The sequence below is a fragment of the Lynx canadensis genome, chromosome A1 (assembly GCF_007474595.2).
Source record: "Lynx canadensis isolate LIC74 chromosome A1, mLynCan4.pri.v2, whole genome shotgun sequence".
NCBI classification, from domain to species: Eukaryota; Metazoa; Chordata; class Mammalia; order Carnivora; family Felidae; genus Lynx; species Lynx canadensis.
This window is the reverse complement of record NC_044303.2, coordinates 175015584-175043145: the sequence shown is the minus strand read 5'-3', so window position 1 is coordinate 175043145 and position 27562 is coordinate 175015584. Positions and strand designations below refer to the sequence as shown.

General features: G+C 44.6%; 1 protein-coding gene across 1 annotated transcript; it reads left to right on the top strand.

Annotated features, from left to right (window-relative positions):
• The first annotated feature begins 5456 nt into the window (after positions 1 to 5456).
• SFXN1 (sideroflexin 1) lies at positions 5457 to 27092 on the top strand. Its single transcript, XM_030327371.1, has 9 exons — positions 5457 to 5623; positions 6366 to 6464; positions 8010 to 8085; positions 8606 to 8691; positions 9647 to 9774; positions 11643 to 11692; positions 18936 to 18985; positions 19838 to 19885; positions 24506 to 27092. The coding sequence occupies exons 1-9, from the start codon at positions 5547 to 5549 to the stop codon at positions 24600 to 24602; spliced, it is 711 nt and encodes a 236-aa protein (XP_030183231.1). The 5' UTR covers positions 5457 to 5546; the 3' UTR covers positions 24603 to 27092.
• The last annotated feature ends 470 nt before the right edge of the window (positions 27093 to 27562 follow it).

Sequence of the window (27562 nt, the reverse complement as noted above, 5' to 3'; positions counted from 1 at the left end):
AAGGCAGGGAGGACAGCAGAAGCACAGTCAGGAATTCAGAAAAGCAGGTGTCCTATGAATCTGGAAACAAGCACCATAAAAAGAGGAGAGGTGGAGAGGAAAAGACAGAGGGGTTGAAGGGCACAAACACATTGCAAGAAGCTAACAGTTCTTTGTAAGAGCATGATGAAGCTTCCCGGGAGGCAGTGGCAGGGCATTAATGACGGGAGCTGGCTCGGTGAGAGAGTAGAAACAAAGACGTGGGGAGCGAAAACCGGGGTGCTCTTCCAGCGGTGAAGGGCATGGGGTGGCCACCTTTCCCACAGAGGGCCAGGTGGTAAATATTTTCAGCTTTGCAGGCGATACAGTCTGCATATTCTCTCTTGCATATTCTTCTGTGTTGTTTTGCTTTTTTTTTTTTTTAATGGTTTATTTATTTATTTTGAGAGGGAGGGACAGAGCATGAGTGAGGAGGGACAGAGAGAGAGGGAAAGAGAGAGCATCCCAAAACATGTTCTGCGCTGTCAGCACAGAGCCTGATGTGGGGCTCGAACTCACGAAACCACGAGATCACGACCTGAAACGAAACCACGAGTCAGATGCTTAACTGACTGGGCTCCCAAGCACGCTGCCTTTTTTTTTTTTTTTTTTTTTTTTTTTAACAACTGTCTAAAAACATACAAACCACTCTTAGCACACAAACCATTCAGAAGCAGGCCATGGGCTGTAGTTTGCCAGTTCTGATACAGAGGAAAAGGTGGAAGCTGACTGGGGTTTGCCAGGAAGTGGCAGAAAGGAACGGAAGGAACTTTTGGGGAGATGAAAACATTCCATACCATGATTTGGAGGTGGCCACACCACTGTGTACATTTTCCAAAACTCATCAAATCGTACATTTAAACTGGGTGACTTTTATTGCGTTTAAATTATACCTTAATAAAGCTGATGTAATTTCCTGAAAAAAAGGAGATGCTTCCCAATTCATGTGCAACCCTGGTACTGTAAATGACAGAAGTGTGCTGAAAGAAAGCAGTGGCCCATCTTACAAATTCATAAGGCAAAACTCCGAAATAAAATACTGGCACATCAAATCCAGCCTTACGTTAAAACCTGAACAGGTAGGGTTATTCCAGGAATAAAAGATGATTACTTTAGGGCATCTATCACTATAATCTATCACACCAAAGCAGGAAAGTCACATCTTGATAGATGCCCAAAAGAAGGTGAAATTATCCATGTGTTTCTCAGAAAGTAATTTCTGAGCTGGGAATAAGGTACAGTGTGTCTTTAATATGGTAAAAAATACACATTCCACAGTAGCAGCCAGCATCGCACTAAATGATGAAACAGGAGAACTGAACTTCCCAGACAGTTCTGCAGAAAAGCAATCCTGTGGAATATTTCCCCCCAACACCAGAGACCAAGAGAAGGAGAGAGACACCCAGAGAGGGAGAGACAAGGTGGCTTCCGTAGTCAAATTTGAATAAGTTTACCTCCATTTTTTTTGTTTTTTAAGATTTTAAGTAATCTCCAAACCCAACATGGGGCTCAAGCTTACAACCCCAGATCAAGTGTTGCACGTTCCACCTATGGAGCCAGCCAGGCATGCCCCTGCATGCCATTCTTGAGGATGTCCTATCCCATTGACTTTTTAAATATTCCACAAAGTCTTGGACTAAAGAAAGCTGTTGAATCCTTTTTCTCAAACTTGAACGTGGGCCCTTTTACATCCAGGAGAACACTCCTAAAAATCCTGCACTAGAAGGCATTCTCTCTAAAGTCAGGGGCAAGTCAGGGATGCTTGTATCTTCACTATTGTATAGTATTTTTCTAGAAGCTCTAACTAATTCAGTAAACATAAAAAAAGGAGGAAGAGGGGCACTTGGCCAGGTCAGTCAGTGGAGCATGTGATTCTAATCTCAGGGTCCTGAGTTCAAGCCCTGTGTTGGATGCAGAGATTGCTTCAATAAATAAACTTAAAGGGCGCCTGGGTGACTCAGTCGGTTGAGTGTCCGACTTTGGTTCGGGTCATGATCTCGGGGTCCGTGAGTTTGAGCCCCGCATCAGGCTCTGTGCTGACAGCTCAGAGCCTGGAGCTGCTTCAGATTCTGTGTCTCCCTCTCTGCCCCTCCCCACTTAGGCTCTGTCTTTCTCTCTCTCCAAAATAAATAAACATTAAAAAAATAATAAACTTAAAAAAAGATGTAGAGATCTAAAAACATGAGACAATTTCTTTTTTTCCCTTCCTCCCTTCCTCCTTCCCACTCTCCCTTCCTCCCTCCCTCTCTCTCGCCCTCTTCCTTCCTTCCTCCTTCCCTCCTTCCTTCCTTCCTTCCTTCCTTCCTTCCGATATTCTTACCAATCAACTAAAAAGCTAGTGGAACAAATAAGAGAATATGAGTGGACTACACCCAAAGAGTCAATAGTTTGCCGTATACCAGCAATAATAAGACAATATTTTTTAATATCATTCTAAGACCAAAACACGTATATACCTGTATATGAAACATCTGGGCATATACTACCCGGAGGCGTTAAGAAGTTAGACGACCACAGAGGGTCATTAAGAGAAGCCTTTGAGTAACTGGAGAAACATGCAGTCAGTCTGGACAGAGTTTCAATCCAAATACAATTGTGTTCACGTATAAAATTGGCAAAATAGGGGCACCTGGGTGGCTCATTCGGCTGAGCATCCCAACTCTTGGTTTCGGCTCAGGTCATGATTTCACAGTTCATGAGATGAAGTCCCACATCAGGCTCTGTGCTGGACCCTGCTTGGGTTTTTCTCTCACCCTCTCTCTCAGCCCCTTCCCCCCACTCTTTCTCTCTAAAATAAGTAAATCAATATTGAAAAATGACAAAATAGTTCTTTTTAATTTTTTTTAGTAGTTACTAATTTTTTTGAGAGAGAGAAAGAGAGATCACACATGCGTGCATGCACAAGTCGGGGAGGGGCAGAGAGAGAGGGAGACAGAATCTGAAGTAGGCTCCGGGCTCTGAGCTGTCAGCACAGAGCCCAACGCGGGGCTCGAACTCACAAAGGGCAAGATCATGACCTGAGCCAAAGTCAGACCGCTCAACCCACTCAGCCACCCAGGCGCCCCCAAAACTGACAGAATAATTCTAAGCCTTGTCTGGAAGAATAATGAGTATAATTCAGGGGCTTTTGAAAGGGAAAATGAGGAGTCATGGTAGGAGAGACCTCTGTTCTTACCAGGCATAAAATGGACTGTCTGTAAAAGGGTGGGGATCGGCCCCACAAGGTGTAGATAGTGGGAACTGCACAGAAAGCCCCAAAACCAAGCCTGGCATTCACAGGATGTCAGCAGATGATGACTGTAACATTTAAATCTTGGTGTTAGCACGGTAGACCAGCCAGGGGGAAAGCAAAATTAAGCAAATTTCACATTTTCATAACTGAAGATAAGTTCCAAATAAACTAAAAACTTCATTGACAACAACAACAACAAAACAATGTTGAAAGTATAGGACGTAGAGGTGAATGTTTGTACAACCTTGCAGTGGGTCAGGCCTTTCTAGGTATTTGTTCCTACCTGACCACATAAAGATAAACATGTTCTGGGCAGCCGGTAACACAACTAACCAGATCAACACAGTGTGTTAAGTGTACATGTGAGTTGCTTAAACAGTGAGGTTGCTGCTGCCACTGATAATAAAAAAAACAGTCAAGTAAAGAAAAGGATAAAAGGCATATTTAGAGTCTCAATGTTTCATATAACTTTTGCCACAGCAAATGTACTCGTTTCTAAATAATCTTGAATGCAGAAAAGATTTATTTATAAGAGATTAACTTACTCATCCTTTACACATGAAAAGATTAGAAGCAATTAAAATGTCCAACAATAAGGGATTGGGATAATCTGCTATCTGAGATTCAGTGGAATGCTGTAGCATTTGAAAGGATGATGTGTTAGTTTCCTAAGGCAGGCGGCTGTAACCAACTACCACAAGCTGAGTGGCTTTAAAACAACAGAAATGTATTTATTTCTGTTGCAGTTCTGGAAGCTAGAAGTCTGAAATCAAGGTGTGGGGAGAGCCATCTCCCTCTCCCTGAGAAGGATCTAGGGGAGAATCTTTCTTCCCCTCATGCAGCTTCTGGTGGCCTGAGGCATTCCTGATTTTCCTTGACTTGCAGCTACATTATTCCAGTCTCTGCCATCACGGGACCGCCATCTTTGTCTGCACATGGCTCTTCTGAGGGCCCCAGTCATTGGATTTAGGGCCCACCCTAATTCAGCATGACCTCATTTTAATTGTTACATCTGCAGAGACCCTGATTCTGAATAGGGTCACATTCTGAGGTTCTGGGTGGATATGAATTCAACCCAGTATAGATGATATAGAAGAAGAAAGATCCAGAGAAATGTTTACAAAATACTTCTTGTTTTAAAAGGTGGTCATAAAGCAGTGGGTCTGGTGTTTTGTAAAGGTCCTAAGTGGCGTATTCAGGTCCTGCAAGACGCTGGCAGCACGTTTACCACAACAGTGTCGGTGGGAATGAGTAGTTACAGGCTTGAGTGGTTTTCATTGCAGTAATGAATTTCTGCGTTTTCTAAATGTTTAGCAATGAACATGCGTTTCTTTGATAACAAGACCATGAGCCTTTTCTAACCTAGGGTTTCGAACTGTAGGTTTAAAAATAAATTAATGGGGTGCCTGGGTGGCTCAGTCAGTTAAGAGTCCGACTTTGTCTCAGGTCACGATCTCGCGGTTTGTGGGTTCGGGCCCCGCATCGGCTCTGTGCCGACAGCTCAGAGCCTGGAGCCTGCTTTGGATTCTGTGTCTCCCTCTCTCTCTGCCCCTCCTCTGCTCATGCTCTGTCTCAAAAATAAATAAAAAAACATTTAAAAATAAATAAATAAATAAAAATAAATTAATGTTCTTGATCGCCACGGCTTTTGTCTAGTTGGTTAAAAATATTTTAGAGTTTGCAAAGTTAAAGATACATTTTTATTTATTTAATTTTATTAAAGTTTTACTTATTTATTTTGAGAGAGAGAGACAGAGAGGGGGGAGAACAGGGAAGGGAGAGACAGAATCCCAAGCAGGCTCTGTGCTGTCAGCGCAGGGCCCGACATGGGGTTTGAACTCGCAAACTGTGAGATCATGACCTGAGCCAAGATCAAGAGTCGGACGCATAACCGACTGAGCCACCCAGGCGCCCCTCAAGATACATTTTTAAATACGTCATTTAAAACAAAGGATATTTCAGAGTTGAGTACTTCAAGATATAAGATAAGTTTTTGTTTTTTCAAAATTACAGATTTGAGATATACGGGTGTGAAATGTACATTGTGTTTACTGTCTTTTGTGTTACTAAAATTTCACTTAGTAACTTGCAGGCACAGTTGTTTCAGGTAAGCGGAAGCTCAAGAACTTTCTAGCTACACATCTCTAGAGCACTGGTGAGATAATTAAGATGAATTTCCCTTGTTATTTCTTGTTTCCCTAGGCAAGGAATTGTTCCTCCTGGTCTCACAGAAAATGAGTTATGGAGAGCAAAATACATCTATGATTCAGCTTTTCATCCCGACACTGGTGAAAAGATGATTTTGATAGGCAGAATGTCAGCTCAGGTTCCAATGAACATGACCATCACAGGTTGTATGATGACGTTTTATAGGTAAGTTCTGGAAATGTGACAGCAGTTCGTTTCACATCACAGAAACTTCAAGTACAGTTTTGTATGTGAATAGTTTTATTGAAAGAAATGTCATCTCACGTTAAGTTCCAAGTCGTATAGATGTTATACTCTAGGGGTTGTTTTAAAACTTTTCCCTGTGCTAAATAAATAGTATTCTCTTCGTTGTTCAAAAGGAGCCTGAATGTTTCCCTAAATCTTAGACCCAAAAGAAAATGAGATGGAGGGAAGAAAATTAAAAAACGCTCTAAGCAGATTCTCTTTTGAATCCGTTCATATGACACACAGTGTAGGGTGCAGCTATAGACATGGACGCTTAGGCTTAGTGCACGTGGTTGTTAGGAGGCATCAGGCTACTTTGCTACAAATGGCTTCTTTTTTTCCCCAAGAGAAGGAACCTGACATTTGTTGAGTGCCTACTGTATGTATGCCAGGCTCTTTACAGATTTAAGATAAAAGTGTAAGGAGAAGATAACTTGCTCCTCACTGTACCCTTTGAGCTTGGTGTTACTCGTATCTAAGAACGAGGGAGCTGAGAACCAGAGGGCGAGCACTGGCCCGCCATACAGGTCCGAAGCCCTCGACCCAGAATGCACGGTCTCTGCCCTAGCGTCCTCCTTCCGCAGTCCATCTCCCCTGTGGTTACTGGTGTTCACATTTTCTGTTCTGCACAGCGGCTAGGTCACAGGCGATGGCCGGTATGTGATGGATCGCTCTGTTTTAGGACCACGCCGGCGGTGCTGTTCTGGCAGTGGATTAACCAGTCCTTCAATGCCGTGGTCAATTACACCAACAGAAGTGGAGACGCTCCCCTCACTGTAAAGTAAGACTGTAAGAGTTAACTGTTCCCTGACTTCTCCAGCGTGCCCTTGATTCAGTGCCGTACGAATTGTTGATACTGTTCGGATATCCGGGGCATAGTTTTCAGTAGTGTTTCTTCTCCTCCATTCTCAGGGCTCGTGCTGTTAGTGGTGCTGGTAGGTGGGTTTGTCTCCCACACCCTCGAGCTCCCCCTGCAGAACGCCTGTGGCAAGTTTAGACAGCCCCCACCTACCCTGAGCCTGTGGCCAGACAGCAGTGTTCAAAGTAGCAGGCTCAGTAGTGCGATCTCTGCAGAAATCAGGGGGACTCTCATACAGGATTTGTCTTTCTGGGGTTTTACTGATGTTTTTATATTTATTTTAGAGAGAGACAGAGCATGAGCGGGGGGAGGGGCAGAGAGCGAGGGAGATGAAGAATCCGAAGCAGGCTCCAGGCTCCGAGCTGTCAGCCCAGAGCCCGACGCGGGGCTCGGACTCACGAACCGGAGATCATGACCCGAGCTGAAGTCAGATGCTTAACCGACTGAGCCATCCAGGTGCCCCAGGATTTGTCTTTAAAATAAGTCATCTACAGAGCCAGTCCTGTAAACAACTGTTTCAATGTCCTGAAGTGATTAGCTAACCACAGCTTTTAGCTCAACTTGTACAACACTTCAAAGTGTTTTCTTTTTCGTCGCATCACTTCAAATGGCTTTTGACGGTCCACACGGTCTTCTTTCCCCAAATGGAACAAAGGCTGTGGAAATCCGCCACCAGCAGTGTTTATCACACCTTCGTTTCTTCCAACCCTTTGAACTAAAATTTCTTTTAAAGTGAGAGAAAAGCGCTGTGCTTGGCTGCCTGTCGAGGACGGGACTTTCAGTAGTTCCATACGACAGGTTCTATCATTTAAGAACAACACTAGTTGGGGCGCCTGGGTGGCGCAGTCGGTTAAGCGTCCGACTTCAGCCAGGTCACGATCTCGCGGTCCGGGAGTTCGAGCCCCGCGTCAGGCTCTGGGCTGATGGCTCGGAACCTGGAGCCTGTTTCCGATTCTGTGTCTCCCTCTCTCTCTGCCCCTCCCCCGTTCATGCTCTGTCTCTCTCTGTCCCGAAAATAAATAAACGTTGAAAAAAAAAAATTAAAAAAAAAAAAAAAAAAAGAACAACACTAGCGCAGGATTGCTTTCGGTGTGTATGTTTATATTGGGGAAGTATCTTTCGCTTGAACAGCCGTGCTGCCAACACGCAGACCCAGCTGCTCCTCCCTCCTCCCCGCGCTGTGGCGTCGTGCACGCACGGCCCCTGCGTCCCACCCTGGAACCGGCTCCCTGTGGCCGCTCGTCGTACGTGGCAGTCGGCTTGTGTGCAAGGGGTGCCCCTTCTCCAGGGTCCGCCTGCTCCCCTTCGGCGTTTCTATGTGTAGACCGATAGCGGGTGTTGTTTTGGGGGCTCTCCGCTCTCAGTCACGCTCTTTCACATCTTCCCTCATTTCTTTAGAAAACGGCGAGCCCAAGTTTCCTGACGTGCCCTCCTTTCTCACGCACCGTTCTTTCTCTTTCTTTTCAGTGAATTGGGAACAGCTTATGTTTCCGCCACAACTGGAGCCGTAGCAACAGCTCTGGGACTCAATGCATTGACCAAGGTACCCAGATTCTCATTTCTGTAGCAGAGCTTCTGAATTTCTTCTCACCTGCCTGGCTCCAAGCCTCTCAGTTATTTCCCAGAATAGTTCAGGTCCAGTTGTGTCTTCCAATGAGCTTGGGAAGTGCCGTCACCCACACCGTCTGCCAAGCCCCTGGTCTGTCCCTGGCACTGTGCCCAATGTCCCCTGACCCTAACTGCCCGCTAGAGGCTGTGTGCAGAAGAACGTGCCTGCGCCCACACCTCCGGAGAGGTAGGGATGCCAGTATGTGGACTCCAGACTCTGCGACTCCAAAGCCCCCCAGTCCGTCAGCCAGGCTAAGCTGTCACATGTCCCGGAAGTGCGCCCATGCGGGCAATAGATGGACACCACCAGGCCACAAGTTTTGAAAGTACTCCTGGCCTGAGCGTCCGTGAAAAGAAGGCTCTGGGTTTCTAGCGGTTTTCAGGGAGAAATAAGTGTTTGCATTTAGTCATCCGGGCAAAGTAAGGTAATGCTTTTGGAATTCTCTTTTCTGCAGCACGTCTCACCACTCATAGGACGTTTTGTTCCCTTTGCTGCGGTAGCTGCTGCTAATTGCATTAATATCCCGTTAATGAGGCAAAGGTAAGATCCACGTGCAGTCGTCGAAAGGACTGGTGCTTGACAGTGGAGCCGCTCGGGATAATTAGTTTTGTCAGAACTTTTATTACAAGTTCATGTTAATCTTTGCAGACGGAATTACAGGAGACTACGGGAGACGTGGGGTTTGCTTCAGCATAATCTGTCACGGGCACGGAGATGGGTCCATTAATGAAGCAAGCTTAGCCATGACCTGCTAGTTACTAAAGTAGGCTGTGGGCATGTGGGGGGATAGAATATTCTTTCTGCTTCTGTGTAGTAAAACGTTTAAAACGTGGATCTCAAGCTAACATAATGTTTGTGCTAGGGCTAGGCAGAGAAGGTCTCTGCACTGAAAGTGTATTCTCTAAAATAGGTTCTCCCCCACCACAGTCCAGAACCGTCTTCTTGGCTTTAAAATAATATTCATGTCTATTTTTGAAAGTATCTTATAGCCCTGGCAAAAATTAGGAGAGAAGCAGGGACAAGGAAAAGCAGCTTGGAATGGATAACGAGGAAGAGTAACAAATAGGAGCTGTACTGTTAGTAACTAGAGTTAAATACCCAGTAATGCCACGTACTAGCGAGTCCTGCGTCAGTCTAGGCAGTTAGGTCACTGATGGCACATATCATGTATGTGTCTCTCATTTGGAGAGTTGCTCAGGTTTGCACGTGAGCATAGGAATTAGCTTTATCTTTAAGTTAGCATACTTGCCCTTTGAGTCCTATTGTTCCTAAAAACGAGATACTTTCTGTAATGGAGTTCGCTAGTGTTATTTTACTCTTGTGCCCGTCATACAACTTGTCCATGGTATTTGAAAACAGGCCCTTAGTGCCAAAAATGACACCTGAGTGGCTAGTTGGATTAAGTGGGGACTTGATCTTCCACAGCACAGTGCTGTTTCCAGCCTTTTCACGAGAGGGCGTCTGTGAACCTCTTTGCATGTGTTTTGCTCGGCAGGGAACTCAAAGTCGGCATTCCCGTCACAGATGAGAGTGGGAACCGCTTGGGCGAGTCGGCCAATGCTGCAAAACAAGCCATCACACAAGTGGTCGTCTCCAGGATTCTCATGGCAGCCCCGGGCATGGGTTAGTAGCTCTCAGTCAGCGAGGCCTGACTGTAGTCTGAGTGGCCATGGAGAAGTTTGGGCAGGGGTGTGGGGTCATCTTTCTTAGGCTTTTGCTGCATGACACCTGGCGCTGTGGGTGCCCTGTGGAGGCCAGAGGGAGCCAGCAGTGGTAGTGGGATGGTTGGGGAGACTGGCCGGGAAGCTGGCCCACCACAGCAGACCAGTGTTGGGGACAGGTGTGGACCTGGGCGGTGACAGTATCGGTTATGAGAACCTGAAGGCAAAGAATTTGATTTTCATCACTCTTAAAAAGAAACTTCAAAAAGTTCTTGAATCAGAATAGTTTCTGCTGGAGGTTGATTTGTATCAGTTGGAGACCCTTTAGAACACACACCAAGTCGGGTTGGTTAGAGCAGCTCTTAAGATGTGCACCAAGCTTCTACTCAGTTTTGTTCGCAGGGCTTGGAGTCAACACAAGCGCCCGCCAAAATCTGCATTGTGTTTAGTTCCCCTGAGAAACTCTGGGCCACTCCTAGGGCTTTCTAGACCTACCCTCAGACCAAAGGCCGAGAGAAGATTCTCAGACTTACTCAGAAACCAGATGGTCTGGAAGGTCTAGTGCTGTTTACAGCAACAAATGGAAACTCGTATGATTAATTTCATCATCTAAACTGAATGCAGAAAGCACTTGGCTATTAACCAGGCTCTCAGGGGAAGCCTACTTACTTAATCAACTGCTGTCAGGTTGTCCCACTAGTATATTTTGTTGTCTTTAAGTTCATTTTGTCATTGTGAATTTCATCAGGGGATAAGTAGGAGTAGGCAGCAAAAGTTGAAGAGAAGGGCCTGAAGGAAAACTCGGAGGAACATGGTAGTGGCATCCCAGCCAATTGGGATTATCCGATTTCGCCACCATTAATTCATTCAACAGAGGCACCCTCGTGGCACCCTCACGAGACAGCAGTGTATGCTCTGGAGGTGGGTGCACTGTGGAAACCGCAGTCCTGAAACAGGCCAAGAGTCCCCCCGAGTCTGGCACCAACACACTGTCCCCAACCTACAAGGGGCCGCGGCGCCCTCCCCAACGCGCCTGCTGAGCCCGGATTTCCAGATTTGCCAAAATCAAGCTTGCAACTCCTGCTTCTGTCCCGTATCTGTGTTTGATTTTAGTTTTGTTCTTTCTCATTTTGAAATACAAGGCTCCCCTTTGGAGTTCAGCCAGCCAACAGATCTATTTCTAGAGGCTTGGTTATTTTAAACATTATTTAGTCCCCAGAGGAGAAACACAATCTTTCTTTCCCAGTGAAATCTATAGAGGTAATTGCCATATTGAAGTGGTTGACGTGACAGTTTAGTCTGATGGAAATTGTGAGTAAATAATAAATGAACTACCACTCCCCGAAGTTTTATGTGTATCATTGTATCTGACCGTCACAGCCAGTTTGATAGAATTTTCTCCACTTTATCAATGAGGAAAACAGAAAGCAGAGGCTCAGAGAAGTTAGGTAACTTTTCTAGGGTCACTCCAGGCAGGAATCTTTTTTTCTTTTTCCTCTTTTTTCTCCCCCCACGTGGGATGGATGCCTGGGGGAGGTTGCATGTGTTTTATTAACACAGGAGAGAAAAGTTCCTGATGTGCGTACTATTGCGTTTAGAGTAAAATCTAAAGTTCCCTTCAAGATTATAAAATTTTTGGCTGGTAAAGACCATCACATTATTTTTAAAATCTTTTTTAAATACTAAAGTATTTTAAAGAATTACTGCAAATAATTGCACTCTGCCAGTGAAAATACCCTAAAAGTGACATAAGCGTTTTGTGAAATTGTTGAAAAAAACGTAAGCTGAAAATAAATATTAAGACTTAGGTGGATCTGTCTTTACTCGCAGCCATCCCTCCATTTATCATGAACACTTTGGAGAAGAAAGCCTTCCTAAAGGTAAGCCCCACTTCTATCTCTGCCTCAACCCTTTCGGATTTCAAACTGTGCAGAATATTTCCTACACAGCGAGTAAAGAGTTTGAAGGCCGTTGGCACTTGGGCACTCACATAACTAAAAAGATGTTTCGAGGAACATTTTACTTGTAATCTCAGATATTTGAAAAAGCTTTCATAAATGGAAGGTGGCTGCTCACTTCTCGAGAGGTCACACCCTCGGGATGAATGACACACTCATCCTCGTCATCACTGGGATGCCTAGCTAGGTGATAATGAAGACATGGTGTGAATTTGGAGTGATGTGTTGATAGGTCACTATGCCGACTACTGGAAATGGAAACGTCATTTGGACTAGTAGCTTTGTTGAACCCTGAATATAGCGCCCAGTGTATTTTTCTTTGGTGATCGTATCTAGTAATTCATTAGTCTCTCAGCCACCGCCCTTCAAGGTCTGAAAACATCACGGGATGAAACTGTGACCGAGGACTCTCGATGCTCCTACACTGCTGTTTGTAGCATCCGCGGTTTAAAGCAATAGTGTTCACACATCATCTTCATTTTCCAGTGCTTTAACAAGTGGGATATGGAAGAATCGGGTGACTCATGTGGCTCATGCGGTTTGGAAAGTGGCTTTGTTAGATCTACCAGGAGAAAGGAGGCAGGCTCCTCGCTGAAGGAACAGGTGTCTTGTGGGGAAGACCGCAGCTGTCTTGGGGCGAATCGTTTTGGGTCTTAGAAACAGAAATGTAGCATCGAAGAGACACTATAAAGCTTTGAAAAAGGACCTAGTTCACAGGCCAAACACTTCCTGAATGGTTTCCTAATCTCACGATTAGGAGAATTCTAATGGGCCCCAGGAGGAAAGCTACAGTCACCGCTAAGTGAACAGTTCATAAACACTTGCAATACAATTATGTTCTTAGAGAAGGAAACCAGAAAGTATGCCGTGAGGAGACAGTAACGTCGAGTGCCTCATTTGACCCATGTACCCAGGCTGTGGCCTGTCCCTGCATCAACCCCATGTTAGGGAAAGGGGACCCTCTCTCCAGCACCTTCTCTCGTATTCTTTTTTTGGGAGCTGTGGGCACATGAAAGAGTTGTATTCCCTGAGCACCCTCCCACAGCAGTCTTGCACGTCAGTATGAATTGTGCAATAGCGTGTCATGGTGGCCCTGTAGCCATTGAACTGTCCCCAGATACAAAACAGCTTTGTATATATATAGATATAGATACCTGTCTATATCTCTGTATATATATGTGTGTATTTAAGCAGTAAAGCTATCGGTATAGACCAAAGTGTTGTTGTGGATTCATGTGACATTTTACCTACTTCACTAAGCTGTTATTTTAAGAATTAATGAAAAAATTTTGCCCATCTCTCCTTCTGCTGCAAAGCTTAGAGAAGATGGACTCTTAAAAGCTGCTAACGGGTTAGTTTATGTACTTGAACAGTGACTGTATCCTAAAACTACCAGATTATATACACATCTGGAATTCATCAGCTTTGACATCTCCGTGCTTTTCAGAAAATCTGAAAAAAACTAATGCAGTGCTCCTTTCTCTGTCGATCCCCGCTTTACTTACGGGAAGTGATTTCGGCTTTGAAGGAAAACACCTATCACGTTCATTTAAAGGGGGTTTTTCAGCATCACTCTTCAGGGTGCTAGTGGTGAGTGGCCCATCCAGTACATGCCTGACTTTGCAGACGTTGAATTGATGCCCTGTGTTCTTCTCTGCCGGCTCTTGCTCTGGGAAGGCATTAGGATCCCACTGTTTCTGCAAGGGCATACGTCGGCCCAGGCAGCCTTTTTGGCTCTGCCTGGTTGATAGCTCCTAAGGTCTTGGCGTGCCAACTTCAGGAGCAGTGGAGGATCAAAATAAATCTAACCCGCCACTCCTGCTGAACTGAAGAAACAATCAGGTTTTTAAAGCAAGACCAGATTTCTAGGTTGGTTACAAGACTTGGAAGCTGTCATCTTATATAGTTCGTCTGACGATAAAAGTGACGCTTTTGTAAGAGACGGGTCATCAGTGTGGCTCATTCTGCCGATCGTGTCACAAGGTTATGATTGTCATGAATCTGCAGGTGACTGTGAAAGCTGTTGGGAGGCCACCTTCAGTGACGGCATCCCCACTGACGAAGCCCTCCCGTCCTCTTCTCTCTGTCTCTCAAAGGCCACCCAGCAGAAGAATCTCGGCAGCCTGGCTCTGGAGCAGAGGCTCCGAGTCTCGCTGCGTCCACCGCGGGTGGGACTCAATTCTGCAGAGTCTGGCTGCAGCCTGGGGGCACGTGGTGCCCTGTGGCTGCTGACGCGTATCCCGATCATGGCTAGGGATCCCAGAAATTCTCAAGGAAAGTCTGCATTGGAAGCTACATTAATGCTGAAAAGTTAGGTCACTGGAGAAAACGCATGGAAATGAGGCTGGTACATCATTCTCCCAGTTCAGTCGTGCCTTGGCACTCCTAGGGTCTCGGCATTGTTGGAAAAGTTGCTGTAGTTACTCTGAGTGACAAACGCTGGACAGGGGACGTAGTTGTGCATATTGCATCATTTTCTTGTTTCGGCCTAACAGCATTTTCTACATGAAAGAAGCAGCAAATGAGCCAGGCAGTTAACCCCCCATTGCCACTCTCTTTTAGGCTTTTTCACGTTAATAAATGAATACATATTTTGTTTTTCTCCCCCACCTCAGTTTGCAGTTTTTAGCTTCGCTCGATATCATGTACTTAATAATAATTTGGAGGTGTGCCACCTTACACATCCTTCACGGAGAAGCCCTCTGCCTGCCCCTCTCCCCAGCCTGCCCCTCCGCCCCTCCGCCCCTCCGCCCCTCACCTGGAGCTGGCAGAGGCTGCCGGTTGCAGATCCCCAGGGTGAGGTTGGGAGAGGCGGTCAGAGTAGCTCGTGGGTCAGTCCCAGGGTCTCGCTCGCTACCGGGGGTCTGGTTGTGGCTGCACCCCTTCAGACCCCGGGGGAGGACGTTGCTTTGAAAAAGCAGTGGCTAAATGTTGAGCTATTCATACACACGTTCCACTCCCCGAAAGAGTGCAGGGTTGCTGTTAGGCTGAAGGACTGCATTTTGCGCAGTAGAGAGTTCCCATGGGACTGAAGGGATAGTGTAGCTGCTACTAAACCATAGGCAGAGGTGGCTTGTGTTAATAGCCATACATTTCCATCTTCGGAGCGCTTTCATGTGCATCTTGAAAGGCAAGCTTTACCATGCTCCTTTCACAGAGGTTTCAGAGATCATTTTTCAGCAGCTCGTAACGTCCATGTGGGTGATGTCTGCCTCGCCTGGCCCCCTGATTGTTCCCACAGCTCTAGCGGCCGCATGTGCCCCTCTGTAAGGGTGTACTTGCCTGGGCTTTTACCTTGGACATGACCAAACTCCTCTGCCAACATGAAACAAATTGGACATTCTTGGCTTTTTTAATGGTGAGCTTGGGGAGCATTCGGTATGACTCATGTCTCCCCCCTACGCCTTATCTTTTTCCAAGTGGAGTGCTAGCTAGAAAAAAGCATCAGCTGTGGGCAGGTGACTCACAGAAACCTTTGCAATAAATCAGAAAGTTCACTGCCTAAAATCTGGCACTTTGAAGAATGGTATTCTTGAAGAATAACTCCTGTGGTCTCTTTACCTTGCTGGCACTTTCATTAGGAATAAATAAAGTTACTATGGTTTAGATCAGATAATAGTTCCTCATCCCTTAGTTCTGCTTCTTCCTTATTCCTTTTAACAAAGGTGGACAGCTCTGTCTACTCAGTGTATTTTCAGGATTTTCTGTTAATTAAGTGTGAGTGTAGCATTTATTTGTTCATTCACTCATGTATTTACTCAGCAGCCCTTTGCTGAATGCCCTGTTACAATCCAAGCAATGTGGTGGGTAATTGAGTCATAGAGACAGAGCCCTGCTCTCAACAGCCAGAAAGCACGGTGACAGGAAGAGGCACAAGGCAGTGGTTCCAACACTTGGTGATTACAGAATGCAGCACAGAGGGATTAGAAATGTCTCCCCCAAATGCAGGAGGTGGGCAGAGACTTGAATGGTGGCCAAGGATACATGGTCCACAGAAGCTCAGAGAGGACACACAGCATGGCTTATTGGGAAACTTCCAGATGGCCAGGTTGTGGGCTATGTATAGGAAATTGACTGTACCATATATAAAAATTAACTCCCCATGGTTCATAGACTCTAAACGTAAAAATCTACAACTGTAAAATTTCTGGCAAAATATAGAAGAGGCCATCTTTGAGACTAAGAGTTTGACCAAGATTTCTTAGACACAGCAGCAAAGGCACAGTCCATAAAAGAAAAATTGATAAACTGGACTTCATCAAAATGATAAAGTTCTGTTTTTTTGAAAACTTTATAGTTTTTTTTTTTTTAATTTTTTTTTTCAATGTTTATTCATCCTTGGGACAGAGAGAGACAGAGCATGAACGGGGGAGGGGCAGAGAGAGAGGGAGACACAGAATCGGAAACAGGCTCCAGGCTCTGAGCCATCAGCCCAGAGCCTGACGCGGGGCTCGAACTCACGGACCGCGAGATCGTGACCTGGCTGAAGTCGGACGCTTAACCGACTGCGCCACCCAGGCGCCCCAAAAACTTTATAGTTTTGAAAAGGCAAACAGACTGGGAGAAAATCTATGCAAGCTTGTATCTGATAAAGGACTTCTATACAGAAGATATAAAGAGCCTTCAACACTCGTTCAAGAAAACAACCCAATTTAAAAAAATGAGCAAAAGGTTTGAACAGACATTTCCCCAAATATATACATATATACATATATATATACATGTATATATGTGTTTATATACATACACATGCTCAGTGTCTTTAGTTACTGGGGAAATTCATGTCAAAACTACATGAGCTACCACTAAACACCTCCAGGAGTGGCTAAAGTCAAAAAGACTGACCATAGCCAATGTTGGTGGCATTGTGGAGAAACTGGAACTCTCATATCCTGCTAGTGGGAATGAAAACCAGTACAACCACTTTGGAAAATAGTTTGGTAGTTTCTTAAAAAGTGAAACAGATGTTTACCACCTGACCCAGCCATGTCACTCCTAGGTGTTTACCTCGGAGAAATGAAAGCATGTGTCTATAAAAGACGGATGTTCGCAGCAGCTTTATTTTTATTTGCAATCTCCAAAAACCAGAAACAACCCAGATGGTCATCAGCAAGAGAATAGATTATCAAGTTGTGCTGTATCCATGCAATAGAAGACCTAACTCAGCAAGCAAACGTAATGAACTATTGATAACGTGCAGCAACCCGAATGAACCTCAAAATGATTACACAAAAGAATATATTCTGTACATAAAATGCTGGAAAATATAAACTGATACATAGTGACAAGAGATCAGAGGTTGCCAGGGAATGGGGTGCGGGGGTTTCAGAAAGAGAAATTGCCAAGGGCACAAGGCACAAGGAAAGCATTAGGGATGGAAGGATATGTTCATTATCTTGATCGTCGTGATGGCTTCTCAGCCAAATACGTGTATCAAAACTTTACACATCAAATATGTGCGTTTTACCATAAGTCAGTAAAGCTGTTGGGGAAAAGATCACGATCTTGGCAGAGGGAAGATTTTAGAGTCATATTAACTTTTTGCACATTGGCCTCATGAATATATATCTTTTAAATTGATGGGTAGTGTCTCTAATTCATTGGAACTATTATTAAGATAGCCTCTGTTGGCACAGTTCGAGGTGTGGGAGCATATGAGGGAAGACCAAACATCCACAGCTCCCTGAGTCTCAGGCTAAGTGCTGTTTAAAAAGTGGGGATGAGTTGAGCGGATGGGGTGCTGGAGAGGAGTCGGGAGAGAGGATGACATCCAGGTTGGATGAAGTCAGAGTTCTCCAGGATCCTTGTCACTACCGAGAGCCTTTCCATGGAAACCATTGGCATGAGGCACAGTCGGCCTCTCACTTGCACACGTCCTTGGAGATTACTTGCAGCTGCTCCCTGGTTTAATAGGTTAGCCCCCTTCGCTTCAGACAAGAGTCCACTTGAAATAAGAAGGCTGCTCTCAGGGGCTCAAGTTCATCCTTCACAAAATCTCCTTGCTGAGCTTGCCTTCCTGTCACCCAGCGCGGACGTCATAAGTCTGGGCAGTGCCAGGGCGAGGATTTACATCTCCTGATGAAAATCCATCATCACTCCAAGCCAGTTGCCCAAGATACCGTGTGTCCTTTTCTTACTGTCCTTGGAGAGGTGGGTGTGTCTTCTCTTGATGACATTTCTCCCTTCCTCTCTGGTACATGCCTCTCTCCCCCCCGCACTACCCTGCGTGATGTACCTGTTCTCCAGAGGAGTCTTCTCGGGGACGAGGGTATGCCTCTCATGCAAGCATCTTGGGGGTCATGATTTTTTTAACAGCTTGTGTTGACTCTTCACTAAGTTGGCTGATTTCATAACGACCGGTTCACAACTTGGTTGCAGACGTTTCAGTGGCCTTGTTTCTATAACCATATACCCCACCGTTCTTTATATTGTGTTTTTTGGTACCACTCCTTTTTGAAAACTAAAAAGCTGACTGCTTATTCTCTGAAAGACCAACCAACTCCTTCGTTTCCATTTAAAAAAAAAAGTGAAAGGCACAAGTTTTCTGTGCCAGCAATAGTTTTAACCATATTGACAGCAACTAAAAGCAAGAAAGGGAAGATGCAGGGGAGGAGGGAAATGTTGGGTTTCTGCTACGTTCCAGGCACTGTTCTAGGTGCCTTATGACCAATACCTGACATGTCTTCTCTCATTCACTGTTGGGAAACCTGCTGTGATCCTCAGTTTGCAGACGAGAAAACCAAAAGCTTGGAGCGCTTGGGCTCTGCCTGTCTTTCCCCCACTGTCAGGAGCGAACTGGCAGGGCAGAGATTTGAGTACAGGTTAGTTTGTCTTCCAACCTTGACACCAGGCTGTATAGCCTCCCCAGCCAAGAGGTGAATTACAATTAAATGGTAATGATTTCTTCACCTGTTTAGAGCCAAGCATCTCTCAGATTATATGTGCAAGAGAAAAATTGAGAAGCCACTTGATCTCTGCATGGGCATTTACTGACAGATCAAGGAGGCTGCAGGAAGTCAGAACTAACGTGCCTGCTGCAGTGTTCCCCCCACATTTCACTAATCTGGGTCTTGTAGTGTGGAGAGTTTCCTTCCCGCTAATCAGGAGAAATTGTCTCGAAGAGCCTGTATAAAAAGCATTCAAAGTAATTTATTTCTCCACACAGAGGTTCCCGTGGATGAGTGCACCTATTCAAGTTGGATTAGTTGGCTTTTGGTGAGTGGAATCACTTTTACATACTTAATTTCCTTTTTGGAGGTAAATATAAGAAAGGTAAAGCAATGGGTAGATAATGTGAGACACAGGTTTTGAAAGTGAGACCCAGAACAGATCCCGGAACTTGGGGAACTTATGGTCCCAACAATTGGATAGAAGCAAAGGGAAACCTACAACATTTGGGACTCTGTGTGATTCTTTTTTTTTTTTTTTCAACATTTTTTAATTTATTTTTGGGACAGAGAGAGACAGAGCATGAATGGGGGAGGGGCAGAGAGAGAGGGAGACACAGAATCGGAAACAGGCTCCAGGCTCCGAGCCATCAGCCCAGAGCCCGACGCGGGGCTCGAACTCACGGACCGCGAGATCGTGACCTGGCTGAAGTCGGACACTTAACCGACTGCGCCACCCAGGCGCCACCCAGGCGCCACTTTTTCAACGTTTTTTATTTATTTTTGGGACAGAGAGAGACAGAGCATGAACGGGGGAGGGGCAGAGAGAGAGGGAGACACAGAATCGGAAACAGGCTCCAGGCTCCGAGCCATCAGCCCAGAGCCCGACGCGGGGCTCGAACTCACGGACCGCGAGATCGTGACCTGGCTGAAGTCGGACGCCCAACCGACTGCGCCACCCAGGCGCCCCTGTGTGATTCTTTTTTAAGTTCTGGATATTTCTCTGATTTTGTTTAAACTCATTTTGACAGTCCCTGGTGATAAAATTACACAAACAGGACGTATTTTTTGGGAGGAAATGTAATATTTGAAGGATCGTTATAAAAGTGAGACAGACAAAGGATCTGAAGTTGCCATTGGAAAGGCTCTGACTTGTCTTTTTCTTTTCCGTTTTCCTAAGTTTGGTGTTTGCTACGCCGCTGTGTTGTGCTCTGTTTCCTCAGAAAAGGTATGTATTTGCTGTTCTTCGGAGTGATCACCAGCTTTAATCCTAAAAACCATTTGAAGACGCAGGTGCTGCTGTTCCATTTCATTTGTATGGACGTTGAGATTCACAAAGATGAATGAAGCCACGTCCCTCAAAGGACAAGACAGAGGCAGAAATCAACACACATCTGCTTAATTTCAAAACTCTCTTGATCCAGCTCTACCATCACATTTGAAAATGCTTTATTCTTTTGTAAGAATCACGTTAACTCCTGGTACAAGTGTGCTTTTGGAAAACTTTAGATACGGCTCCTGGTCGCCCAGTCCGTTGGCAAATGCAGCTGTAACACAGACGCGCTAGAATCTGAGATCCGCCCCAGGGACAGCAGCTACACACACTTAGTCTCAGTGATTGGTATACTGGCTTCCCTTCTTCCTACTTGGCTTTTCGCCTCAAACGCCTTATCGTGTGCCTTCATCCCAGGCCACCCTTCAATCCTGCTTTTGATGTAAGAACGGGACTGACGGGCATCAAATCAGCATCGGATAAGTGTAGGTCTTCAGCCTCCTCCTGGTCTAACATGAAAGCACAGAGAGCAGCGTTTCGTTGTTTGGCTTTTGTCTGAGGATTACCAGGCTGCTGCTGCCTTCGTGGCACCTTCACGGGCCGACAGGCTTCAAACGTACGGTCTTGAACGCCCTAGGCTTTCAAAGCATGATGAAGTGTTCTGGAACTAACTGTATCAGGTCCCCTCCACCTGAGAGAGAACTCCACTTTTCACCTGCTCTTTCACTTCTGTGTTTGGCTCCTACTGGTACTAAATAGGGCACTAAATCTCCAGGAGAGGGAGCCTTGTACCACTTTGATGCGTAGAGCCCTGCCCTCCCCTGGGAGAGGGCAGGACCTTTAGAACCTCTTCTAAGCCCGGGGCAGATGCATTTTTTTTCCATCTCCTAAGAGGGCTAGTCATACCTATTTACTTGTGCAAACCCCAGAATCTCAGGGCTTAACGCAAGAAAAGTTTATTTCTCTAGTATATACCAGTGTCCAACAGTTGACCTTGTACTCGGTGACTCAGAAATAGTGTATGTCAAATGCCGAGGAGAGCACCTGATACAAAGTAAACCCTTAATAAATATAGCTTTTGTAATTGTGAGATTAAAGGATTTGAAAATCCATAAAGGAGCTCCTTACATAGGCCTTGGTTTTGTTTAAGTGTTATGAGAAAAAACACTGTATTTGTTCTAACATTTGTTGTTATGATTGATTTAAATTCTAGGTTTGGACCTTAAAAGTTTTTCTGTAACTACTGGTGCCCATGAGGTCACCTGTCCTTGGAGAGTACGTGGTTTCCACATTTGGGAGACCAAGGGCACTCTTTTGTGTTCCCCTATCTAAAAATGAAGCTTATCACTCTGGGGTTTTTTTTGCTTCTACATTTGCTTATTTTTCTTTTTGTTTCTTGCTCATAAGTTCCATAGAATAGGATTACTCCTATTCCTTGGTTCTTTACACACTGTTCTTATTGGTCCAAGCACGACCCTATTTTATTTTGTTTACTTTAATGATACAATGAACATCCGTGCACCCACCGCCCACTCATGAATAAAAGATCACCGGTCAGTTACATCTTTTTGTAGGTTCTTCCCGGCCCATGTCCCTGCCTCCTCTGCAGATTTAACCATTATGCAGAACTTCATAGTTATCACACAATTGCATTTAAAATGTTTTATTTTTATTTATTTAAAAAATAATGTTTTTTAATGTTTATCTTAGAGAGAGACCGAGCACAAGCAGGGGAGGGACAGAGAGAGAGGGAGACACAGAATCCAAAGTGGGCTCCAGGCTCTGAGCTGTCAGCACAGAGCCTGACACGGGGCCTGTGGACCCATGAACCGTGAGATCGTGACCTGAGCCGAAATCGGCTGCTCAACTGACTGAGCCACCCAGGTGCCCCTTAAAATTTTTTATTTTATATATATAATGTATATACACACACATATATGTATTACTAATGTTTAGTTTTGCCTCTTTGGGAACTTTTTAGACAAGGGCGTCATTACTATGTAGAGTCTTCTGGTATTCGTTCTTTTTTATTCAATGTCCTACAGCTAAGATTCCTCCTCATTATTGCATGTAGCTAAGTTCATTTACCTGACTGCTGTATAAGAGTCCGTTGTATAAATATGTTACAGTTACCCATTCTACTGTACACATGAGAAGTAATAAAAACCCTCCTTATCAAAATTTGTGGGAAGCAGCAAAAACGTTGCTCTGAGAGAAATGATTGGCTTTAAGTGTTTATATTAGAAAGGAAGAATGCCTGAAAATCAATGCGCTAAATGTCCAACTGAAGTTCAAAAAGGAACAAAAAGAATAAACTCCGGGGAAAGAGAAAGGAAGGAGGTAGGCCCAGAAACAAAAGGTCAAAAGTTGGTTCTTTGGAAATAGTAATGGATGGTCATCTTGTGACGCCAGTCGGAACAAATCGTGTTGTGAACGAAAAAGAGGTATAACTAGAGACCTCGCAGAGTCTAAAAAGGTAAATGAATATTATCGACATCATTACACCAGTAGATTTGGAAACAGGCACACGGACAGGTTCCTAGAAAATGTTAACAATGCTAAAACATTAGAAAGTCTGAATTGGCATATCACCATTAAGGAAGCAGAAGGATTATTTAAACTTCTTCCTACAAAGTAAACACAAGAACCAGGTGGTTTTACAGGTGGAGTTTACTCAGCTGCCAAGAAACATATTACTCCAGTATTTATTTATTTATTTATTTATTTATTTATTTATTTATAAATGTTTACTTATTTTTGCGACTGGGTGGCTCAGTTGGTTAAGCGTTGACTCTTGATTTCAGCTCAGTCACAGTTCGTGAGATCGAGTCCCAGGTTAGGCTCTGCTCTGACAGCTCGGAACCTGCTTGGGACTCTCTCTCCCTCTCTCTGTACCTCACCAGCGCATGCTTTCTCTTTCTCTCTCTCAAAATAAAGAAATAAACATTTAAAAGTAAAAGATTAATTACATATCAAAATATTACCAGGTTTTCTGTAGTAAGTATTCTGGACAGTTTTTCTTCGTACTTTTGTATAATAAATATGCATTTATAACAAAAAAAAAGCTTTATTAAATATACGCATATAATACATTCAAGTACTTTTTTAAAATTCATCAAAGACTAACAGAGGTCATCTCTCAGTGGTGTGTGACTGTGAGTGATGTTTTTCTCTTGCAATTTTTAGTATTTTCTTTTTTTGTAATGTTTATTTATTTTGAGAGAAAGAACATGAGCAGGGAAGGGGCAGAGAGAGAAGGGGGACAGAGGATCCAAAGCAGGCTCTATACTAACAGCAGCGAGCCTGATTCAGGGCTCGAACTCACGAACTGAGATCATGTCCTGAGCTGAAGTCGAATGTTCAACTGACTGAGCCACCCAGTCGCCCCCATTTTAGTGTTTTCTAAAAGTTTTGCAATAAGCATGTGTTATTATACAATGGACAAAAGCATACTAGTGCCAGTGAATTGTTAGTGTTACAAATTCCACTAAATCGGGGCGCCGGGGTGGCTCAGTCCATTGAAGTGTCCGACTTCAGCTCAGGTCATGACCTCATGGTTCGTGAGTTTGAGCCCTGCATCTCTCTCTGTGCTGACGGCTCAGAGCCTGGAGTCTGCTTCAGATTCTATGTCTCCCTCTCTCTCTGCTTTTCCCCTGCTCATGCTCTCTCTTTGTCTCTCAAAAATAAATAAACATTAAAAAAATCCACTAGGGGCGCCTGGGTGGCTCAGTCGGTTTAAGCGTCTGACTTCAGCTTAGGTCACGATCTCGCGGTCCGTGAGTTCGAGCCCCGCGTCGGGCTCTGGGCTGATGGCTCAGAGCCTGGAGCCTGCTTCCGATTCTGTGTCTCCCTCTCTCTCTGCCCCTCCCCCATTCATGCTCTGTCTCTGTCTCAAAAATAAACGTTAAAAAAAAATTAAAAATCCACTAAATACATGTCTTTTTTATTAATGGTGAACATTAGATTGTTCTCTTTGGGCAGTGGCTTATTACCACGTTTCCCAATACCAGCAGGGTCTGGAAGTGGTGTTGCTTATTTTCCCAGCGAAGAAGTTTGTAAGCTTTAATGATTGTTGGGTTCTTAGGGCTCCTGTGTGGCTCAGTCAGTTAGGCATCTGACTCTTGATTTTGGCTCAGGTCATGATCTCATGGTTCATGGGATCTAGCCCCACATTGGGCTCTACGCTGAAGGCATGGAGTCTTCTTGGGATTCATTCTCTCTCTCTCTCTCTCTCTCTCTCTCTCTCTTTCTTTCTTTCTCTCTCTGCCCCTCCAGGACTCACTCTCTCCCTCTCTCTCTCTCAAAACATAAATAAACATTAAAAAAACTAAGAATTGTTGGGTTCTTAAGTGTATTTCTTGGATTTTTAGCAACAACTAATTGTCTAAAAGGAACTGGACACTCACTTTCAGGGCCCAGGAAGCATTTTTCAAACAGGACCCTGTTTTACAATACCAGTCATGGCGGGGTGGGGGGGGTGAGGGGTGGCACGGAAAGGTCCCTTCTCTGCCGTCTGCAGATTCTAGTTCCCTGCTCTGCCCATGTAATAATCCTGTCATTTCTCCGTTATCCCAGTTCCATGTCTGTGACGAGCTTGGAGGCTGAGCTGCAAGCCAAGATCCGAGAGACCTATCCTGAATTACGGCGCGTGTACTTTAACAAGGGATTATAAAATAGGGGAAGAAACTCTACAGCTTGTCCCGCCTGCTGCAGACCTGGTGAGGAGAAGCCTGTTCAACCCGGGTTCGCCCAGTGACAGAAACCTTTTCAAGATCCACATTAGCCTTTTAGAGTCAAGCTGCCACCTACAGCACGGCACCGGTGTGGGCCTGGCGCCCGACACCCGTGGCTCCCTTACATTTGAATCACGGTGTAATTTACAAAAATACCCTTCCTGTAGCTTTTATAGTAATTGTTTTTCAAAGACAATATACCAGCCCTCCCCCAGAGTTTTAAAAAGCACTGTTAGGCATAGAGTAGATGTTCAGTATATACTCAATAAATACTTACTGATTATCAGTGAGCGAAAAGGAAATCTGTTTGAAATACTGAATGTTTATCCTGTTCTTGTTTCAAATCACTCAGCAGTGATTTGGGAAAACACAAAGCTCTGAGGCTAAGCTGTAAAAAACTGGACTCATAACATTAAGGGAACTTTACTTCCAGTCTGGGCAGTGGGCAACCCCAACTAAGTGACATGTCTTTTGGATTTGTAGGATTGAAAGCTCCCCCATGTACTTCCCGAAAGGCACGGTAATAGACAAGTGTAATGAGCTGTTCCTGCCGGCCACGATTATGTGCATTCACATTGCTGGGGGATTTCTTGATTGACTTCTAAATTTTTTCTGTTTTACATTCTTACGAAGTTCATCTTACCTTGCACTTGCTGACCTTAGATTCGGTTATTTACACCAAATAATCAAATCACAGAAATGTTACACGTGGAAGTATATTCAATACCAGTGCTGTGTGACTGGGTTGGATCTGGTTTGTTTGATTCTTTAGAAGTGAGAGCCCAGCTCCAGCTAGCTACATGTGTTGGTCATTCTTCTAGATCTCCTTGGCTTTCAGAAAGATGCAGAAATGTTGTGTATGTGAATCAGTGACTAAATGAATTTTCCTTGACTATTGTCTATTGCATTCTACCCTGTTTGAAAATAACGAATCCGTGGGCCACTGTTTACATCATCTGTAGTAGCTTCACCTATTTTTAACGTAACAGGTTATGTTTCACGTCTGTCGATGTTCCAGGCATATGCTAGGTGGTTTGTTCTGTTGAGTGAAGACCACTCAGTTTCACTTGTAATTCAGAGACTTGTAAGTGGGGGGGGAAATGTAGAAGCTATGTTTCGACAGATTTTTCCTGACGATGTGACCAGTCTGTATTTCCTCATAAAGAAAAAGGGTGTGCCTTGGGTCCGTGTTTCTCTTTTTCCTCTGAAAGGATTATGGATCTGAAGCTTGGGGGCACCTCGAGCCTTCCTTTGTGCCACCAGAATTTTCTCTTTGAGATTTTCTGTCTTAAACCATTTGAGGCAAATTGGTTCCCCATGACATTCTGATGTATTTTGTTGCCGTAGAGGCTTCTCTTTAAATAGCGGTAAGAGCCTGAAATTGAAGGCAGATCTCCATGAGGTGCTGAAAGGGTGGTTTTTAACCTAACTAAGCGCTGACGCCAACCCCACCTGCCCCAGCTAATCTCAGAATTCTCACCGCCCCCTCCCCCATGAACTGTTAGGTCCCTTTCAGAATCCTAACCTTCATTGAGAATCAGCTAGCAACTGGCTTGACGCTTGATGAACTAACCAAAATTTTGTACACGCCAGGAAGGTAGGACCAAAGCACTGTTGTAGAAGGGATAATGAACATGGAGATGTGTCTTTTTAAACACTTACTGAGGCTTCCAACCCCTGATGCTTTTATATAGAAATATTAACTGTATCATTTAATCGTGGTTTATAAAAAGGAACAAATGAACCAAGATTGGCAATTTCGCTGATCTCTTAGAAATATCTTTTCTGGAGAAAAGTCCACATGAAGTGCAATGAGCTTATAAAGGTAAATAGTTGTTCATATTTCTGGTCACGTGATAATTACGATTGTACGTATTACTGACTGGCAGATCTTATTACTTCAGTATTAGCACGGTGTCTTGCCAGTGTTGGAGTCAATGTATTATTTCCGTTCAACTGGATGAAATGTTAAATAAACTCAGAATGAAAATAAATTCTCTCTCATTTGTATGTAAAGGGCGATGCGGTTTTTGTGTTACAGTCGATGGTACTTTCGTTCAGACTTAACATCTGGGTACCATCAGGAACTCCTAATGAGGAAACAGTTTTCTGTGGTGCCTTTGGCAGGAAATGTTTTCCTGTGTGGGGCTACCAGTCTTCCACCTTCTCGAACACCATATGCGCCGGGCACCCACCCTCTGCCCCCCGCCCCGTGGTGTCATTCCCGGAACGTTTGTTATGAGCACGGGGGGGTTGGGGGGCGGGGGGATGTCCCACTGCACATGGTTGGTGAGGTGCATTTGCTTTCATACTGTTTGTCAGCTGCTAATGTGGAACTAGCATTTTCTGTTGTTCAGAGAGAAAATCTAAGTTAACCCAAGATTGGGGAGCGCCTTATTAACAGACTCATAAAAGATTGCGCATTGTAACCTTGTCGTTCACGTCTCTGCATCTGTTCTGCTACCGTTCCCTCCATCCATCACTTAGATTAATTATACTCAAGAACGTGGGTCCAGAAGTCACAGCTGGTAGAATCTTGGTCGTACCCACTGTGGCAATCGATGTGTTTGGGCAGCTGACATTCTCTGTGACCTTCAGTTTCCTTTGTTCGCTTTGGTTATGTGGAGAAAATAATTGAAGCTACTTCATAGAGCTGTAAACATGAGCAAGACCGTCCCCGTACAGCAATTCGCATATCGCCTGGCACCTCGTGAACATTCAATGAATGGCTGCCCGTGGTATATTTATGAGTTCTAGAGACACGGAGAATACCAGTTTCTCGGTATTCATGGTAAGATTTTAGAACCCCAGCAACCTTCCCAGAGATAACCCACAGCCTAACTGCAATTCCCAGGTTAAAATGGTCAAACGGAGACACTTGGATCCATCCTGTCAAATG